Below are 20793 nucleotides of genomic sequence, written 5' to 3'. Positions count from 1 at the left end.
TATACAAAGTTATTTTAATTGAATTGCAAGAATATGTACACTGGCTAATGTGTGGGTCACTGAAAAGCAAGCAGCTGAAACTGGGAACAGAGGAACACAGCTGCATTCCTGGAGTACAAGAGGCTGAAGCAGGAGGACTGAAGCTCAAGGTCATCCTGCAGGATTTCATTGAGACAGTCTCAAGAGAAAGGGAAGCGAGGAGGAGAGGCCGGCAGGCTGACTTCCACAGAGCGCCATTCAACCTCAGGTAACATAAACACCATGCATTTGACTTACTTAGTAAATGCTTGTGAGCTGCTTTATTATTATTAATACTACCATTATTTTATTTTGGTTTTTGAGACAACGTCTTCCTATGTAGCCCTGTCTATCCTGGACCTTGCTATGTAGACCAGGTTGGCCTCGATCTCACAGAGAGCATCCTGCCTCTGGCTCCAGAGTGCTGGAATTAAAGGTAACACCATACCCTGCTGTCAGCCATTTGTAAATAACTTAGATAATCGATTAGATCATGTCTATTATAAAATTAACAGCAGTTAAAACTGTATCATGGGGAAGAGCAGGAGGAAAGTGGATGCATTTAGGGAAGAACAGTAGGGAGGACCTTCACAGAAATGGAGGTCTGTGCCTTTTCTGTGGGGGCAGAAACACAAGGGTGTAAATTCATTAAAACTGCACAGAACTAGCCAGGCAGTGGTGATGCAAACCTTTGCTCCCAACACTAGGCAGGGTTAGGGGCAGGGGAAGAGAGGCAAAGAGGCAGAGAGGCAGAGAGGCAGAGGGAGAGGCAGAGAGAGAGTCAGAGAGAGAGAGGCAGAGAGAGAGAGGCAGAGAGAGAGGCAGAGAGAGAGGCAGAGAGAGAGAGGCAGAGAGAGAGAGGCAGAGAGAGAGGCAGAGAGAGAGGCAGAGAGAGAGGCAGAGAGAGAGAGAGGCAGAGAGAGAGGCAGAGAGAGAGGCAGAGAGAGAGGCGGAGAGAGAGGCAGAGAGAAAGGCAGAGGCAGGTGGATTTCTGAGTTTAGCCCAGCCTGGTCTACTGATCTAGCTCCAGGGCAGCCAGACTGCCCTACAGAGATTTCCAGGAGAGCCAAGGCTACACAGAGAAACCCTGACTCAAAATCCCCCAACCCCAAAAACAAACAAACAGAAATCCGAAAAACTGCACAGAACTACCAAGAACATACGATCATACAGTAAGCTGAGGAAATTGATGACCAGGTCAGAACACACCATTGCACTCCTACCCACGGACAACTCTCCTTCAACAAACCATGCCCTGGCCACTGATAGCAGGGCAGTTTGGCCTTGTTTTGGATTTTCTTTGACTGCAGAGGGGGTCTGGGGAAGTGGCTCAGAGTTTAGAGCACTTTGTTCTCACAGAGGATCTACCTAGGTTCCATTCCCAGCACCCGCGCAGCAGCTCACAGCCATCTGTAACTGCAGCTCCAGGCGCTCGGATAGCCTCTTCTGGCTTCTGTGGGCACACACATACAAGTCGGCAAAACACTCGGACATGTGAAATAAATATATCTGAACATCTTTTAATGAAAGTCATTCATTTCCTTTGCAATACGTTATCATATGAATAGACTATATTATGACAGATACGTTTTGCTGCTAATGAGATCATTGGTGTGGTGTAAACAGTGCTATACTGTAAGGATTCTCATAGTCTTTTGGCAAGTACATATACATTTCAGTACATTATGAAAGAATGCATTTTGTCACAGGAGCTGATGAGTGTTTAGCCTAAGAAGAAGATAGCAACAATTTACCCCACCGTCAGTAACACGTGTAAGGACACAGTGTCAGCTTATGCCTAAACTGACACCAGAGGCTGACACAAGGATCACCAGGAGTGCAAGGCTAACCTGGGCTATAAAACAAGAACTTGCTCCAAAAAGGGGTGGGATGTGGAGTGAGGAAAAGGAGAAAATTTAATAATTCTCCATCTTCACTGAAACTTTGTATTAGCTTGCTTTTCTCTCGTTTGCTCTTGTGAGCCATGGTATTTTATTGTTGTCTTGATTTTTCTGATTAATAGTCACGTTGTTTCTCCTCCTTTGCTGATAGTCATTTGGATATTGTGGTAGACTCTTCCACCACAGTGATAAAGCACCTGACACAATAGCGTTTAAGAGGAAGTGTTACTGTCGCTCACCGTTTTGGATGCTTTATCCCCCCTCCCCCATGCTCTTTTGGCCCCAGAGCCTAAGGGCCTGTGTGAGGCAAGAGTGAGGGAGGAGCACAGGGTAAAAGAAAGGTACTCACCTTGTGGAAGCCAGGAAACTTCCTCTTACAATGGCCCACTTCCAGAAGGTTCTATTAACTCACAACAGCACCATAGACCAATCGTCTGACATATCCAAATTATAGTAGATAAACTTTCATAAAGACCTTAGTCAAATCTTGGCCAGTTCTCCTAGGTTCTTCATATAAGTTAGGTAAAAATCCTTATTTCACATATATACATACATAATTATAAAATCTGCGATCATTGAGAACATCTCATGGTTTTCTTCCTTTCTTTAATAAAAATCATCTTTTTATTGTGAAGCCAAAAAGGTATTAAAATTAAAAACAAAACAGGGTAAGTCAACAAAACTACTAAGGCACATCAAAGGAAGGGAAAAGGGAGGCAGATGAAGGGCAATTGTAATTAATGAACACGAGAGGACACGAAGAGGACAGAGAGTGGACAGGGAGAAGGAGGACATGAGAAAGGACAGTGAGAGGGAGGACAGAGAGGGAGGACAGAGAGAGGAAAGACGGTAAGAGAGAGAGAACAGTGACAGGGAGGACAGAGAGAGTGAGGGCAGTGAGGGAGGACAGAGAGAGGGAGGACAGTGAGAGAGGACAGTGTGGAGGACAGAGAGGACAGTGAGAGGGAGGACAGTGAGGGAGGACAGAGAGAGGGAGGACAGAGAGAGGGAGGACAGAGAGAGGGAGGACAGTGAGGGAGGACAGAGAGAGGAAAGACGGTAAGAGAGAGAGAACAGTGACAGGGAGGACAGAGAGAGAAAAGACAGTGAAAGGGAGGACAGAGAGAGAGGAGAGAGAGAGGGAGGAGAGTAAGAGGGAGGACAGAGAGAGAAAAGACAGTGAGAGGGAGGACAGAGAGGGAGGAGAGAGAGAGGGAGGTGAGAGAGGGAGGAGAGTAAGAGGGAGGACAGAGAAAGGGAGGATAGAGAGAGAGGACATAGAGAGAGAGGACAGTGAGAGGGAGGACAGAGAGGGAGGACAGAGAGGGAGGGAGGACAGAGAGGGAGGACAGTGAGGGAGGACAGAGAGAGAAAAGACAGTGAGAGGGAGGACAGAGAAAGGGAGGATAGAGAGAGAGAGGACATAGAGAGAGAGGACAGTGAGAGGGAGGACAGAGAGGGAGGACAGAGAGGGAGGACAGTGAGAGGGAGGACAGAGAGGGAGGACAGTGAGGGAGGACAGAGAGAGAAAAGACAGTGAGAGGGAGGACAGAGAGGGAGGAGAGAGAGGGAGGAGAGTAAGAGGGAGGACAGAGAAAGGGAGGATAGAGAGAGAGAGAGGACATAGAGAGAGAGGACAGTGAGAGGGAGGACAGAGAGGGTTGGATAGAGAGGGAGGACAGAGAGGGAGGACAGAGAGAGGGAGGACCATGAGAGGGAGGCCAGAGAGAAGGGCAGTGAGAGGGAGGACAGTGAGATGGAGGATAGAGAGGTAGGACAGAGAGGACAGAGAGAGGGAGGACAGTGAATATGTGCAGAAGATTCCATGGAAGAGGATCTATTCCTAATTCAATCTCGCACAAGCACTTAGGTCAAGGAATAATGGGGTAAATTCCATCATGTGCTTAAGAATCATCTTCCCCTTCCTCCGCCTCTCTTTCATCATCCTTGATCAGCTCCAGCTGGAGACACACAGACACACAGACACACACACACACACACACACACACACACACAGAGGCACGCACACCCCACCACCACCCTCATCACCGTCGTCGTCATCCACCAGGCCAGCTGCTCAGCACTCGTCTGCATCTGCCTTAGACTCCATCTTCTCCTTACTGTCACGTTTTGCTCAGACGCTGCTCTGCTCCTCTCCAGACCTTTCGTTCTTCATCTCTCCTGGGGACGAGAAGGACAAGTCTGCCAGTTTGCTCTCTTCTTCAGTTTTCTCCGGGCTTTCCAGCCAAGAATCTACGTTGTGTTTTATCTGGGTCAGCTCCTTCCTAATTGCCTGAAGATCATCTCTCAACCGTCCAGGATCCCAGCTGTCCAATCTTCAAGTTGAATCCACTTTTGATCATTGTGATGAGTTTCCCAACACACACTATGTTGAGAAGGCACCCCGGCATGAGCAATAGGAGGAGGAATGCATGCTGGGTAATTGTACATCCTGTCACAATCATTCCACTGGCGGTCAGAGCCCAGGTCAAGCGAGGAACCGTACATCCCTGCTGCAGATCATTGCACACCTGCTTCCCTCCGCTTACTCTTGGCTCTGCGGTCAGATTAAAAGCTCAAACCTGGCCGGCCATCATCCTGACATCATCTCCAGCCACAGCACCTCTCATTGACACACGTGACAAAGGCAAAGCCCCTATGCACAGAGCCACCCAGACTTTTGCCATACTTTGAAAAGATTGCCTCCACATCAGACCTTCTCAACCATAATGAGTGTTGAGACTCCCAATGAATACAAGAGATTTCATGGATCGAGGATCTGTCCTATTGGTAAGGTTTCTTGTGAAGCCAAAATTGTTGCTGGAGATCGAAACTGTTTTTCACACGAGGAAGGGGGTGAGAGACTGCGCTCTTACTGAGAGGGTCTGTGATGCATAAGCTACAGCAGGTGGGGAGCTCACAGCTGCCTGTGCTAATCCCTCCAGCCAAGAATGAAAACCACCATCTGAAGGAAAACCAAGTCAGCAAGCTTTATTTACTGTGCACAGGAGCGACTCTCTAAAGCAGGGCTTGGGAATGCAGTGCTGGTTGACTTTTCGTGCATCCTTTTATAGGGGAAAAGGTGTAACCTAAGGATTGTGCGGGTCAATTTTACAGAGGCGGATAGCAGATTCGAGTATTTGACAGATCAGAACATCTCGGCAGAACAGCTCAAGGTTCCTTGGCAAACACGCTCTCGTATCATGCTAGAGTATGTGTCAGTCAAACTTGAATTCTGCAGCAAATAGAAACGACTTATCTGGACCTTATAACACAATGGCTTTTTATGGTAAGATGGAGTCAAGCTGGTCTGTCTTCTGCTTTCTGTGTCTTCCCTGAAATTCCCTAATGTTTTACAATCCTGAGCTGTGTTCATGTCCGCACTGAGTCTGTGCACCCAGCAGACTTTTCTGTGATGTTAGTTCTAGAATACAGTGAGGGAGTGAGAGAGGTTCATTCCCAGTTGTGACAGTATTTGTCTAAATCCTTCCTATGTTCTGTTTGCTGGAATCTGTAACATAAAAATATCAGTTCCCTAGGGATCTGATACTTGAAGTCTGTAAGACAGTTTTGAGGAGGAAGAAATTTGTTCCCATGTGCCATGCAGATGCCAGTTTTAAGGTGGAGCCAAGTCGTAGGGCTCGCGTTAATGTGACATCACCTTAGAAGTAGAGATTTCCAAAATAGATCATATGATTCCAGCGGCTGTGTTTCAGAGGAAAAGCGGTCAGCATGTGGTTGGAAACATCATAGATTGGATCAAGATGCAAGACTGGGAACGAATTCTAACACTCTTCTTTCCTCTTTCCCAGATCTCCACAAATTACAGAAAAGTTAGATGGAGAGACATAAACTCATGCCCTACTCCGGGTGCTGGGACAGAGCGCACAGCCTAGAGCGGCAGGCAAGCCTTCTGCCTCTGAGCTGAACCCAGCTTTGAAGGAAAAATAACTTAGATGTGATGAACAGCATTTCCTTACCAGGCAACCCCAAGGTTACTCTAACCAGCCCATGTTTACCAACAATCGTCCGGTAATAATTCCAGAGTGGAGACGCAAACTCTAAACACTGAGATCCAAAAGACTCTATGATCAGGCATAAAAACAAAGTTTATAAAGATAAGTGTGACCCAAAACGAGGCAATCTCCCAAGAACTAAATTAAAGGAGCTCAACAAACCAGCCTTCCATACATATTATGAGTGTTCACCTATGAACCCAGCTAGCGTGGCTAGGCAAGGGGATATGTCCGTGAACGAGACGGATAAAACTGCTCACCTTGCACAAATTGTATTCTAGTAAATACATAGTTTGAGGAGTGTAAATTTGGCCTTTGAGAATCTATGGCATGTGGGCTGGAGAGGTGGCTCAGTGTGCAAGTGTTCTCCTCCTCCAGAGACTGGCACTCGGTTCCCACCATCCACAGCAGGAGGCCACAACCAGCTGTAACTTCAGTTCCAGAGCCATCTTCCCCCTTTCTGTCCCTCACAGGCACCCATACTTGAGACTCACATAGTTAACCACCCAATCAGGTAAAAATGATTGAGGCTATTTAGAGCATGGAGATATATTTAAGTGATGAACTCCAAGGCATCATAAAACTTGAGGTCCTCTTGGAAAATATTCAGATGTCAAGTGTCCCAAATCTTATCTGCCCAGAAGATTCACCGGAAAGAGAGGCATCTGCAATCAGTTTTCAGGAGTGGACTGGGGCTTAGTTAGGTGACCCCTGGCCAATTCCCCCCAAACAATTAAAATAACCCAGATGTAGGGATTGTGACTCACAGGGAGATGACTAGCAGGTGAGTTTTGATCAAATGCAATTGCCCATTTCAATAGCTACTAGTCACCCAAGGTTATCTAACCTCGAATGACAGTTTTAAAATTAAATATTTAACAGCTCAAAGCACATTGCCTGCCTATCATGTGTGTGACAGCCACACATGTCTGTGTCTCAGATTAGTGGAAATACGGAATGTTTGTTTGTGCTATTGGACGACCAGAAGGGCCACGACACTCCTGAGAAGAGCAAACACATTCTAGAGAGTGCCACAAAACTTAATGGTAAAATGGTAAAAACAAACAAACAAACAAACAAACAAAAACAAAACAAAACAAAACAAAAAACCAGCAATAAGTTTTCTTCTTGGTTCCTTGGCTATTTCCACCTCTGAGTCTTGACTTTTGCCTCAGAAAATGTAACTTCCTCTAAGTCCTCAAATTCTTTCCCATCCTGTTTTCTTGTACTGAACCTCTCCCCTTACTACTTTCTAGCAACAAATGTACAGATCACCTTTATTGATATGATCCACTATGCCGGCACGCGTAAGAGACGTGACTTTCTATGTGTTTTTCTCCTTGAAATCACGGTCTTTCCACAAAAAGGGTCTCTTACCTTGGGAAGACCGATTGAAAGACACAAGCATTTTTTTTTAAAATAACATTTAAGTTGATAGAGTGTTTGCCAGGTGTGCATGAAGCCAAGGCCGTGAGTTTGACCTCCAAGATGTTGTGATGGCCTATATGATTGAAATTCTAGACCCAGGAAGATCAGAAAATCATTCTTGGCAACATCTTGAGTCTGAGGTTCAGCCTGGGCTACATGAAACTGTCATGGAGTTGAAATAAGCATTGTTTTACTGTGCTTTTTAAAAATACCATAGTATTACAGTGGAGAGATTTTTTTTAAACTTTCTTTTAGATTTTATACATAGGAGTGTTTTGCCTGCATGTGTCTGTGTACCTGTGAGTGTCTGATGCCGCCTACTGAGGCCAGAGATGGCACAGGCAATGGATCCCTTGGAAATGGAGTTGCAGAAAGTTGTGAGACACCCTGTGGGTTCTGGGAGGCGAACCCCAGTTCTTGGACAGAACAAATATTCTTAACAGCTGAGCCATCTCTCAAGCCTCTATCATGGGGACTTTGTTCATTTGTCTTTGTTTTAGGGAACAGTCTCTCACTCAGTAGCCGAGGTTGGCCCAAACTCGTGATCCTGCTTGAGTCTAGGGAGTAACGAGGGCGATCCGGTACTCAGTTTCCCGGCACGCGTAAGAGATGTGACTTTCTATGTGTTTTTCTCCTTGAAATCACGGTCTTTCCACAGAAAGGGTCTCTTACCTTGGGAAGACCGATCAAAAGACACAAGTAATTCCAGTTCTTGCCTCTGGGTCTTCCCCTCAGCAAAGACTTCACTCAATTCCTCCAGGTCCGTAAAGGGCACCAACCTGATGCCAGCTGCCATCTAGCGGCAGAATAGGGCAAAGACGCCTTAGCCCCAGGGGCTCCCAGCGGTTGCCAGGTAACGGGAGCGGCGCGCCGCTAAGGAGGAGAGCGCAGCAAGAAGGACGCGCCGGGTCGTAACAACACGGTCTTCCATTGGCTGAAGAGCACTCGGCTCCCGCCTGAGCCAATGCACAGATGGAAGCTGATGACGTCATCTCCGACTCCTTACCCCTGGGCTCTAGGATCTATCTGGAGACTCGGGCTCCTGTCGCACCCCTCTGCGGCCCGGCTGCCTTATGTGCACTCCGCAGCTGCTGCTGCTGCTGCTGCTGCTGCTGCTAGTGGGCCTGATGCTTTCTGACGCCGCCCGGCCGCAGCCCTCCTCCACAGCCCGGGCTCTGCCTACCTCCTGGGTCCTGGGGCCAGTGACGCCCGAAGTACCAACTACAGCGCCTCCAGACTTGTCTGAGAGTCCTACCCCCTGGACACTATCGATGCCCGAGAACGCGACCACCGACCCCTTCCCAGGTGATGCGGCGGGATACGGGATGGAAATACTGACTTCTCGGATCTAAAATTGTGTAGACAATATTGCTTCGCTACGTAGCTTGCAATGGGGCTATCCGCGAGGGAAAACTTTGGGGAGCTTCACCTCGCTTTGCCTCTTTCACTTATAGCCTTATCGATCTGTGTCTGTGACTTGACTCCTGGTACCTGCGATTTAAACTGCTGCTGCGATAAGGACTGCGATCTTCTCCATCCCAGAACAGTCTTTTCCTTCTGCCTTCCTGGTAGTGTAAGGTGAGCTGTGCTCTGGCTGAGAAGTAAGAGTGAGTTTCCTACCCCCAGATCCCCGCGTAAAATATTCCCTTGGGCTTTCCCGGGAGTGCTGAGCCATCCAGTAAAACATTACCCGGAATGTTGTACCTCTGCCCACAGACCCCCTTAGTGGCCTCAGACATTGGTAGGGTAGGGCCCCTTCCCTAACCGTACTCCACGCCCCTCCTCAGTATCTTCAACTTTCCTCACAGATCTTCAAGTTGGGTATGTGTGGACAACTCCCTGGTCTTCAGGAGCAACTCCCCATTTCCTTCCAGAGTTTTCACGGACTCCAGTGGAATCACACAATTTTGCGTCCGTGTGAACAACTGTGAGTAGAAACAAGTTTGGCCGCTCTTGTCATTTAACGTTTATTACGACGTGACTCTGTCTTTGGAGTTCTCCTGTCCTCCAAATCCCTATGTTACGACTACCCTCTTCCTTTCATTAGTAATTTCAGAAACCTCCAGTGACTCTCCACCACCTTTAAAATACTGCTCAGCAACTCTAGCCTGGCAATCAGCATTGATTGATTGATCGATGGATGATTGATTGATTGATTGATTGATTTCTCTTGCAAGCTTTTCTCTAATGATTTTATACTGCTCTTTTCTTTTGGACAAATTCATGTTCCTTGTCCTTAAGCTATGCCTTAAATTTCTCCTAAATTTCTTTCTTCTTACATTGGGAACATCTTACCTCTCCTAAGAATCTAATGTCATCTGCCCAAGTGAGCCCGTCCTGGGAAGTTGGAAGTTCTGAGACAGTCCTTTAGAATTTGCAGAGTTCTTTGTATGGTTGTAAGTTTATGTGAATATTATGACTTCCTCCAGATATCAAACTATCAGCCCCTTAAAAGGACAAGCTGTGGGAGTAGAGAAATGGCTTAGCACTTAAGAGCACTGGCTGTTCTTCCAGAGGACCCAGGTTCAATTCCCAGCACCCACATGGCAGCTCACAACTGACTGTAACTCCAACTCCAGGGGATCTGACACCCTCACACAGACATACATAGAAGCAAAACACCAATGCACATAAAATAAAAATAAATAAGTCACTTTAGAAAAGGGCAAACTGTATTTATTCACAGTGGATAAAATGTCTTGATAATGATCATGGAGGGTTGGGGGGAAGTGTTCTATTTCTAACAGGGTCTCTACAGCACGGTGGGGTGGGAAAACTGCAGACCAGCAAGTAGGGGACTGGGGATCTGCTCCTGGTTTTGCTAGCTTACTCTGAGGTCTTTGCAACAACCTTGCCTCAGAGGATCCAAATTTCCTAATGGGAGTGGATGAGATGGTCTGTAGGCTTCTTTTCACATCCAGTTCTATCAGAGTTTGCACTACACTACCTTTAAATTGTTGGCTGATGGTAGGCCATGTGCGACCGTGACACTAATGAGAACATTTATGTATTTGTATATGAATTCGTATATGAATAATATACGTGTGTATATGTATGGCCTCACCGTGTATGTCTTGTGTGCTTTTGTCCTTATCACTACGTCAGCCAATACACCTGTACTGAGATGAGGGGTCGTGTGGCAACTCGCTCTTCCTGAGAAAAGCTACGGAAAGGATCCACAGCTACTGACTCCTGAACTCAGCTCCTCTCTCTAGTTCACTTAACTCTTGCCTGCAAAGCTAGCCGTAACGGGATTTGATAGGAGGCCAGTAGCCTTTCTGTGCAGTTTCTGTGAGGAAGCTGCAGAGCTGGGAGCCTCAGCTCCTAAAGATGGAGGAGAGGTGGTATGCAGTCTGGATGCCAGCATACCTGTGCCCGAGCAGGACTTTGTTCTGTAAAGACTTCACTTATTTCCCATGTGGAAGGAGTAGGCACACGCACGCGTGTGACATGAACACACGCCATAGGACACGTGTGGAGATGGAAGGACAGACAGCCTATCAGAATCCATTCCCTTCTTCCAGGACGTAGGTCCCAGTTCAGGTCATTGTCAGTCTCGGTGGCTATTGCCTTGACCAGCCGAGTCATCTTAGAGTTCTTTCTTAAACTCATCGGATGTTCATCTGCATGTGATAAAATGTGTGTGTTGTGCTTCAAAGGTTGTTTCTTATGCCAGATACTTAAAATGAAATTTTTTTAAATCTAAGTTTCTGTTCTTTTTTTTTTTTTTTTTTTTTTGTAAATTGTAGCAAAATCAAACTATTTCCAGGAGCTCCAAACAGTCAATGCAACCAACTTCCAGGCCCTGGCTGCAGAGTTTGGAGGCCAGTTCTTCACGTCAACACCGAAAACCCAGCCGCCAGGGCCATTCTATAGGGTGAGCCTGGGGAAGGGGGTGGGGTAATCTGGTTTTCTGGACAGTACAGTGGCCGTGTAACTTTGTAGGACCCGCCTCCGATGAGGTAAACCATCCTCATCAGAACTATCTAGTTAATTTATCCGTTTCCTTTGCCTGGGCTGCTGATTCTAACATTCCCAGAGAATGAATTTGGACTCTGTTTTATTCAGGCTGGGGATCCCATCCTGATCTACTACCCAGGCTTGTCCGTAGTGAGCCTACTGCGGCAGCCTGCAGCGGTGGGAGCTGGGGGACTTTGTGCTGAGAGCAATCCTGCAGGTAGGTCCGGGGCAGGAATGCACCAAGCCTTCAGGTTTTTAGGAGATAGACTGTTTCCCTCACCACTGCTCTCTTCCCTCTTTGTGCTATAAGGTTTCCTAGAGAGCAAAAGCACAACGTGTGCTCGTTTCTTCAAGGACCTGGCCAGTAGCTGCACCTCGGAACCAGCCCTGGATGCTGCCTCTTACCATAACTTCAGAGTCCTGAAGGTAAGCCGTTCCTCTCTACCCAATATGCAGACTCGCCTCAGTCACATTAGTCAACCTCACTGTGAAGTTCATAGGCCACCCACTGTTGTGTGCTGTAGAAAATCCCTACGCTGGAGCTTATAATTCCTAAGATAAGTCCTCGGCACCGTCCTGGCTTATGGGTTTACTTGAGAGTGAAGCATCAGTGACGGTTCTGTTTTGCAAAGTTCTAGCTTTTTGAGCAAGCTCTGTCTGGGTGTATGGCATTCAGTCTAGTGTAGCTTCGAGCTCCACTCAGATCTTTGGTGAGAGAAGAGTCAGTTGATAGATCAGAGGCCGCTCCGGTATTTCCATCTTCCCTTTCCCCCACCAAAGTCTGATTGGGGATCATATGAAGTGGAAACTCTGGTGCTTTTAGGAAAGGCGTGTACACCACCATGCTTCTATTCTTTGTCTTTCCTAGGTTCCAAGAGCTATGACTGATCTTCAGAGTATGAAGGTATGATGCTGTTTATCAAGAAAAACAATACCTTACTGCAGACTATCTAAGGCCATGTCATTATAAATTAGAATAATGGAGGAGAACGTAGGCATTGTATACCACAGTCAAACACAGCTCTAGAAATAGCTTCACATGACGTAAAGATCAGTGACGTGTTGGTAAGTCCAGAAAACACCTGAGTTAAACCACACTAAACGCTGTGCTTGGAGTGGACACCTTTTCATTTAACGGCAGGCATATGAATGTCTGAGAGGGAAGTCAGAATTCAGGCTCCTTACATCTGATTAGCTGTGGCCCTTGTGCTGTATCTGATAGAACCAGTGTTCCAAGAAGCTTGTGCTGAGATGTGAAGATTCAGAATGACCAGAATTTAAGTTGTCTGGCACCGGAAGGAGAGAAAAATGGGATAGTGAAGGGGAAAGAAAAGCATCCATTTTAGCATAACGCACAGCTAGACTGCAGCTCTCCTCTAGCTTCAAGAGAAAAGACTGTTCTCCATTGCCGTTGATTATGCCTTTCCTTCTTGCCAGTTCCAGGTTCCTGTGACACTTGCCTCACAAACCAGCCCTCCTCTGTTGGCTGGCAACACGTGTCAGAATATTGTTTCCCAGGTATGGAAACTCAAATCCCCAGAGGGGCCTCATCTACTGTAAAGGATAGAGCCTCTCAACCTTCGTGATGCTGTGGCCCTTTCACAGTTCCTTGTGCTGTGCTGACCCCCCAACCATAAAACTATTTTGTTGCTACTTCATGACTGTAATTGTGCTGTAATGAATCGTAATATAAACAACTGTGTTTTCCAATGGTCTTAGGCGACCCCCTGAAAGGGTCATTCGACCCACAATGTGGTCACGACCCACAGGTTGAGAACCACTCAGGTAGACTAACTGACTGCTGGATGTCATCTCAGCTCTGGCATCAGGAGTTGAGCCTGTCACTTTCGTCCTCAGCATGTCTTCACTATGTCCCAGTATGTCCCTCACTATTGCCCTCCAGTGTTTTAGGTTCAGACTCCTCCTTCGTACACACAGTCTTGCACTGGCTCTCACCGACTTTTCAGGTTTTCATCTGCTGCCACGGTATCAGCAAAGTCTGAGACTAGCCAACTTTAATTTTCTGTTATAATCAATGAAGATGTGTAAAGGAATGAGAATTATCTTAAAGTATCCCTTCCGTCCCAGTATCGTTATTTCTCTTCAGACAGTTAAATGCCTAGTAACCCAGGCTTCCATTCCGTGCTTACCCATGCCCAATTCCACACCCACTCAAAACTCTTAGTAAGCACGTCTCTTCCGTGAACTTTTCCTACGAGCCATATTTGGTCTCTGTTTCACATGCAATTGTAATATCAAGCTGTCTTTATGTGCTATTGTTTTTGGTCTGTTCTGATTGTCATGTAAGTCTCTTGCACACAGTTAAAACAGACAGAAGAGCCTTCTGTGCTAAACACAATAAGCTCACAATTTTGATTAATGGGTTCTCCTTTTGTTTTTCAGGTCATCTACGAGATAGAGACCAATGGGACCTTTGGGATCCAGAAAGTCTCTGTCAGCTTCAGACAGACCAACCTGACTGTCAAGCCAGGTGTTTCTCTACAGCAGGACTTCATCATTCACTTCAGGGTCAGCAGCCTTCTCTCTGAGAGGGCTTGGAGGCTGGGTCCTAGAAATAGCACTTTGCAGAGCTAGTATCCATACTGTGTCTCTCTGTCTCTCTGTCTGTCTATCTGAGCATCTCTCCTTCTCCTACAAAATTATCTTTAATAAAATCTCCCACTCTGCTTCATAGAAAAGAAATAATCTTTCTTTTCTATGAAGACTTCGGTCTTAATTGAGGTGTCAACATTCACTGTCCCTTAATTAACCAGAGTGACAGATGCTCCAGACATATGTGTCATTAACGTCTTTTTCTCTGATGCTCTCTTTGGATCCAACCAGAACAGTGCTGAGTTCGTTAAAGGTGCTCCCCTTGTTCAGTCAGCAGCACACAGAAATTCTTTACCCTGCTCTTTCACTATTGGTAACTGTATTTCCCAGTGACCTCTGGTTTGTGAGCTTCACTGCTGTCATCCATCTGCCTTTCTTCTGCCTCTTTGCTCCTTTAAAACCAAGCAGCGTTCTCTCCAAGTCTGATCAGCCAGGCTCTGGGTCTCTCAGTCCTGTTACTGATTAAAAGCCAATTTATATTTAGATTCCCCTGGATTCAGCCAGAAATCACGAAATCAGTGTTAATGTTTGAGAAGTAGTGTCAAGGGATCCTCGGCGGATCCTTGGCTTCAGCCCTTGGCAGAATTAGCACGTAGTGAATTTCAGCGTTCAGATTGCTCAGGATCGGTAGGGGATCCTGGGGGTGGGGGTGGGGAGCACTTACCTACCATATATACAAGACCCTAAATTTAATCCCCAGTGCTCCCCAAGACAAAACAACAGACAGATCACTCCAGATATATGCTAGAGAAAGAAGAGGGGATGGTGGAGATTATGCTGCTGTGTGGTGAAGGGAAGCTTGCCCAGTGAAGCTCACGGATTGGCTGTTAGGTCAGAAGACGTGAGTCCAGCAGGGAGACCTGTCTACACAGTAATTGTCTTCTTCCTTCTGCAGGCATTTCAACAGAGAGAGGCTGCTTCTCCTGCTGCTCCGAGAAGTGGGAATCCTGGCTACCTCACGGGGAAGCCACTCTTGGTGCTAACTGGTGACCTAAGTCACTCTGTATCTTTTTGAGGGCCGGGCGGATTATTACAACAATGAGGAAGGTTGCTGATCTTCTGGGTCTTCCCATTCTCAAGGTTCTGACGGGCTGCGGTAGCACGTTCTGTAGCAGAGTATATTATGTTCTTAAAGGTCGATGCCAAAGACTTTATACCTCAGACAACTAAGGTGAAAATGATACTGATGTTTGCTTGTTTTAGCATGACATTCATATGCTAATATATGGTTAATGAGTTACAGAAAGACAGTATTTGCTTTTTTAACTACTAGAGAAAATGTGTGATTGAACTGATAGTGTCTTAGTGAAATATAAACAGTGCTTAGGGTCCAGTGAAAGCATCGCTTTCCGAGCCCTGTCCACTTCCCAGTTCTGTTATAGTCACCTTGACCGTCACTTTCGCACCTCAGATGACCCTGTTGCAGAGCGAGGGTAATGGCCTTTGCTCTGCTAAGAGGCACGAAGTACAGTTTGGAGTGAACACAGTGTCGGGGTGCCAGTTAAGGTAATTATTTGCCTCAGAGCTCTTTGCACCATTTTGTTTCTGTTTATCGGGACTATGTAGAAGTAACTGTTTACTGATTGAAATTACACTTTAGAAAACGATAGTCTTTGCATCTATGGAGGGCCTGCTAAGGCTCTTTTCTAGTCCCTATCATAGCATTAGTTTTATGCTTGACTACTAATATGGCGTCGCTACCTTGCTAGTTTTGGGCTCCAGCCTCTATGATGTTTACTTTCAGACCCAAAGAGGTGAACTGCAGCCACTTGCAGGAGGAGATTTACCAGACTCTCCATGGAAGGCCCAGACCAGAGCACGTTGCCATCTTCGGTAACGCTGACCCAGCCCAGAAAGGAGGGTGGACCAGGATCCTCAGCAAGAACTGCCGTGTTTCAGTAAGGAAGGAAGCCACCGCTGGCCGGTGACTCAGTTTCCACCTTTGCAGTTATGGCTACCAAGGCAAAAGCAGTCTTGAGTCTTGTCTGCATTTATCACATCAAGAAGAATATAAGAAATTATTCCCGTGTGGGGTCCATATTTCAGGTTATACCTCCATCTATCCTATTTTCCTTACTGTAAAATAAACTTGAAGATAAACTAGAGCAGTCCTCAGGCTGCGGGTTTTGACCCCTCCAGGGTTGAACAACCCTCCACAGAGGTCAGACCATCGGAAAGCATGGATATTTATATCACAATTCATAACAGCAGCAAAACTGCAGTTAGGAGGTAGCAACAAAAATAATTGTATGGTGGGGGGCGGGGTCATCACATCATGAGGCCTGTATAACAGGTCGCAGCATTAGGAAGGTGGAGAGCCAGTGATGGTACTTATAGTTCAAAGCCATGCCATATAGCTCAAAGATTCTCTCATATTCCTTCCTCCGCTCCATTTATCATGTAAGTGCGTATGTGTGGAAGTCAGAGGGAAGCCTGGAGAGATGGCTCTCTCCCACCGTGTGGGTGATCAAACCCAGGTTGTCAGACTCGGGAGCAAGCAAGCTTTACCTGCTGAGCTGAGTCTCCAGCCATACTCACAGTCTTAACTGTTCGCTCAGCATGGGTTTGTTTATGAGGCTGGCAGCACATTTATTCTCTTAGGATCGCAACAGGTCAGGCTTTTAGGACAGTGTAGAACCCTTGCCAGGTAATTGAATTGGGTTCAGTTCTGAGTATACACAGATCACATTTCACATTTCCTGCAGGGGTAGTAAGGGTTTAAAAACTGAAGTCAGATAGGATGTATCTTCCTACATCTCGCAGTTATTTCCCTTGAGGTACTGCGTTAACTATGCCATGTTTTTGTTAGAACAGTTTACATGGCTCCCCAGTGCCTTCAAAACAGACTTAGAGTCTAACCCCAACTGTGTCTTATGTAACCCGTCATTACTTTCCACATGGTCTGCTGGAGGCCGCAGCCTTTCATAGCCTTAGGAGACACTTTGCTTCTTTATGCTCTGCAGACAGTTAACTGCACTTCCTGCTGCGTGATACCAGTGTCCCTGGAGATCCAGGTGTTGTGGGCACATTTAGGACTTCAGTCCAACCCACAAGCTCATGTGGCAGGAGCCCGATTCCTGTACCAGTGCAAGTCTGTACAGGTAAGTCACGCTCCTCCCAGCCACTTGACCACCAGGGCGCTGTTAAACTTCCGAGAGCCAGTGTGTGTTACCAATCAGTGTTTCTCTAGGGTGAGTCTTGAGAACCAACTTTTAGGTCTGTCTTTCCAGCATGCTTATGAAAATTAGCATTTTGTCATAGTGAATACAACCATATTCATCCTTCTCGGTCCCCCCCCCCCCCCCAGATTTCAGATTTCTTTTAAATAACCCTACTATTATTACTGATCTGACCACAGAAAGCCCCGTCGGGGCGAGCTGCTAAGCGTCGATAGCAGTGGTCTGGTCCTCTGGCCTTCCTGCTTTCGGGCTGCTCCCCAGTCGGAGACAGCCAAAGTCTCTTTTGAGACGGGGTCTTCTATAGACCAGACTGGCCTCAAATTTGCTATAGTCAGGGATGACCTCGAACTCCTGGTCTTCCCATCTCTGCCTTCCAAGGGCATGTGTGGTAGGCTCTGCGAATGAGGCTTCAGGCATACTTGGTCAAGTGGCTGTTGTTGGGAACTCATTTGCTTGTATCCCACACAATGAGACTATAAGCAGCCATTCAAGAGGATGCATCTCGCTTGGGTCACGTGTTTTCAGTCCAAAGAAAATAATGCATCCGGAGACTCCGTGAAATGTACCAAGAGCTCACCTGTCTGACTTCCTTCCTGTAGGAGCTCCAGAGGGGAATAGAAGTATCTTTGATGACTCTCGTGAACTTTATGGACCTTACTCAGAAGCCAGAACCGCCAAGGGATCAACCTAGACCAGACTGGAAACTGCCATTCGATTTCTTCTTTCCCTTCAAAGTGGCGTTCAGCAGAGGGGCCAGTGTTCAGAAAGACTCGTCCTCTCTCATCCTCATCCTGTGTGTCTTTCTACTTGGACTTCTCAACTCACAGACCTAGTGAAGAAAGGAAATAATCAGGTTTCATTTTTCCCTATGGGAAACTAAAGACATCCTACTGATCTTGGCTAAACAGGTCTGGCTTACTCGTGCTTACAGGACGGAATTTAGGGAAACAGAACCTAACAAAAGAATTTTTTTTTTCCTTTCCATTTTCTCATTATGTAACCTTGGGTGGCCTAGAACTCCCAATGTAGACCAGGCCGGCTTCAGATGCACAGAGATTTCCCCCTGCCTCTGCCTCTGAAGTGCTAGGATTAAAGGCATGTGCCATCATGCCCAGCCAGGAATCTTTATAAATTAAAGGTGGCATGTTAGAAAAACGATTATAAATATTCTATCATCATAGCTCTCCTCTTCGGGCTCCTCAGGTCTCAAGGTACACACTGTGTTCTCTGCTTCTAAAGCTGGGCAGGCCAAGAGCCTTGTCTCTTCACATTGTGTCTGTTCATGTTGCATCCCTTCACGTTGTGTCTCGCCTCTAATAAATGTTTGCAGGGTCCACTCACAGGCATGTGCTCCTGCCATTCACCCAGAGTGAACTCAGAGTGCATTAGTGCTGACAATTTGAGCCAGGAAACTGCTGGCTCTGTATTTTGTCTGGCTCTTTTGCCAAAGTATAGCCACACCCTTTGCCCAGACCTGAGTTGGGAGAGTTGTTCTTTCTACTCGTTTTTCCAACGTGAATGGAGTTCCATATCCTTTTCTCGCTAGCGAATGACCCCACCAGTCCTTTCTGTTCTTCCCTACTTGGTGGTGTGGGGTAATAAAAGTGACTGAGAGCAAGTCCAGTAGCATGGCAGAAGTTGACACCCCATGATACACACCCCGAGTATTTTTACATGTATGAGATTTAAAGGGGGAACGAGAACCCTCATAAACTGTCCAGTAGCATTTGAATCAGGGGACTTCTTTTCTGGGGAAATATTCTCCTTTGGTCCAATTTTATGCCCGTGACTTCTGTTGAAGCCTGTTTCTTTAAGGGTAAGAAAGACTTCGTTAGCTCCCACAGAGCCCTGCCTGTCTGGCCGATCCACAGAAGTAGCACGTACAGAGACCGACTTCTTGAGCTCATTTCCTCTTCTTGAATGGAAACAAATTAGTTGAGAATTATTGTAGAAAACTTAAAGACTCATGCTGTCCTTTTAATTAAGGCAAGGTTTTGATGGAAGAAATGACATTAGGTCTAATTATTTTAAACATAAGCCTTGGAATGAGGCAGTAAATAGAATGAGTTAGGATGCAAAAGAATGACTCCGGTGAAACCGTGTGAAACGTGCAGTTCTAAGGCACCGCCCCCTCTGAGTGACGTGCACCGCTGGAGCCAGACAGCCAGTGTGGCTTTTCCTGATGGGTGAGCTTTCTAGTCAGGTTGGCCTGGCCTGGGAAAGTGGATGGGAGGGGGAAGGACCTGAGGACAACCTGAGGGGAGGCACAGGCATTTCTGTGGATTAAAGTGATCCATCCTAGGAAGCGATGGAAGTTTGCATTGTGGGAATTTGAAAGCCAGGCAGAGAGGGTTGGAGGTTATTAATACTCTGAAACCCAAATTGTTTTTGATTGTTCATTTGTTTGTTTTTTTCGAGACTGGTTTCTTTGGATAGTCTGGCTATCCTGGACCTTGATTTGTAAACCAGGCTGACCTTGAACTCATGGAGAACTACTTTCCTCTATCTCCTGAGTACTGGGATTAAAAGCATGTGCCACCACCACCCTGCTCCCAAATTGTCTTTTAATGAAACAGACACAATCCAGCTTCAGGAGCAGAAGAAAGGCGCTAACAATATATTCCATCTCCAGTTGCTGTATAATTTTGTTCCATTCCGGAGTCCTTAGCAAGTAGCCAGTTTCACAAAAGGTGACATTTAGTGTTATCTACTCACTTGTTGAGACATAACTGCTCCTAACCGCTCCCCCATCCGTGGACAGGAAAAAACAGCTGAGCAGCTCTACCTCAGGTGAGGTACAGTGTGGCTCGGTGGCCACTGGGCAGAAATTGCCCATTTCTCCTCCAGATCTGTACTATCCTTGAGAGGACACAATTTACAGGTTAGGACAGCTTAGTTCTGTTGAGACAGTGAGCTAATCCTTAACTCCTGTTTCACTAAGGTCTGTCAGATCCCTGGTCAGAGGGCTGAAGATTGGTGTTCCTCTAAGTTAGTAACGGGACTGTACTGACAGACAGTTGTCTCTTCAACCTGCCTCAGTTCCAGAAGTTGAGTTAGAACTGCACGTTTCAGGGGTTGGGGATTTAGTTCAGGGTGGAGCGCTTGCCTAGGAAGCTCAAGGCCCTGGGTTCGGTCCCCAGCTCCGAAAAAAAGAACCAAAAAAAAAAAAAAAAAAAAAAAAAACTGCACGTTTCCCACCTTCTCAGATTTCTGATAGGGTTGAAACTAGTTATAGTATCATAGCCTACCCAGGCTGTTTAACTTTGAGAATACAGATTTAATTGGATAGTTATCAGGTAGTATACAAGCTAGCTTGGACATAACATAGATTTTAAGCCTTTCTTAAACAGGAATAGATACCTAAATGTTCTGTTTAACTGATAAAATGTTGGGCTAGGTGTTAGGTGTATTTTATGCTTTATAAATTACAAAATGGTAATAGTTGTGCTCAGCAAATATTTGAGCAAAAAGTTACTTTTTTTAATTAGACAGAAAGGGTGAAGTGATATCATTATACAGGTGAAGGCAGACACATGATAAAATGAGGCCTGTCATTGGACAAGAAGGAAGGGAGGCAGGAACAGAGGTTTTAGAAGGAAAGGGAGAGGGGGAGCAGAGAAGAGGTAACATGGAAACGGATGTAAACAATCCTCGCCATGCATCTCTACATAGATACAG

The 20793-nt window shown here is 46.3% G+C and overlaps 2 protein-coding genes and 1 pseudogene across 2 annotated transcripts in view; 1 reads left to right on the top strand and 2 right to left on the bottom strand.

Moving 5' to 3' along the window:
- The window catches only part of Entpd1 (ectonucleoside triphosphate diphosphohydrolase 1), a 127509-nt gene extending 119210 nt beyond the window's left edge, over window positions 1–8299 (bottom strand). Inside the window, exon 1 of the mRNA XM_087587081.1 lies at window positions 8036–8299. Within this exon, the coding sequence (XP_087443207.1) occupies window positions 8036–8159 (124 nt within the window). The 5' untranslated portion in view covers window positions 8160–8299. The remainder of the gene's footprint in view (window positions 1–8035) is intronic.
- On the bottom strand, window positions 3970–5295 carry Hnrnpc-ps6 (heterogeneous nuclear ribonucleoprotein C, pseudogene 6; annotated as a pseudogene).
- Window positions 8300–8380: 81 nt separating the features above from the next.
- On the top strand, window positions 8381–19660 carry Tctn3 (tectonic family member 3). The gene is given in 14 exon segments (NM_001401840.1): window positions 8381–8668; window positions 8818–8941; window positions 9172–9290; window positions 11113–11240; window positions 11432–11540; window positions 11634–11749; window positions 12192–12227; window positions 12761–12841; window positions 13727–13852; window positions 14832–14939; window positions 15348–15442; window positions 15681–15834; window positions 16900–17037; window positions 17715–19660. Coding segments are annotated over 14 exon segments (1800 nt in total). The 5' UTR covers window positions 8381–8436; the 3' UTR covers window positions 17949–19660.
- Window positions 19661–20793: the final 1133 nt, after the last annotated feature.

Source organism: Rattus norvegicus, chromosome 1 (assembly GCF_021556685.1).
Source record: "Rattus norvegicus strain SHRSP/BbbUtx chromosome 1, alternate assembly SHRSP_T2T, whole genome shotgun sequence".
Classification (NCBI taxonomy): Eukaryota; Metazoa; Chordata; class Mammalia; order Rodentia; family Muridae; genus Rattus; species Rattus norvegicus.
The sequence above is the reverse complement of the archived record's forward strand: the minus strand, read 5'-3'. Positions and strand labels throughout refer to the sequence as shown.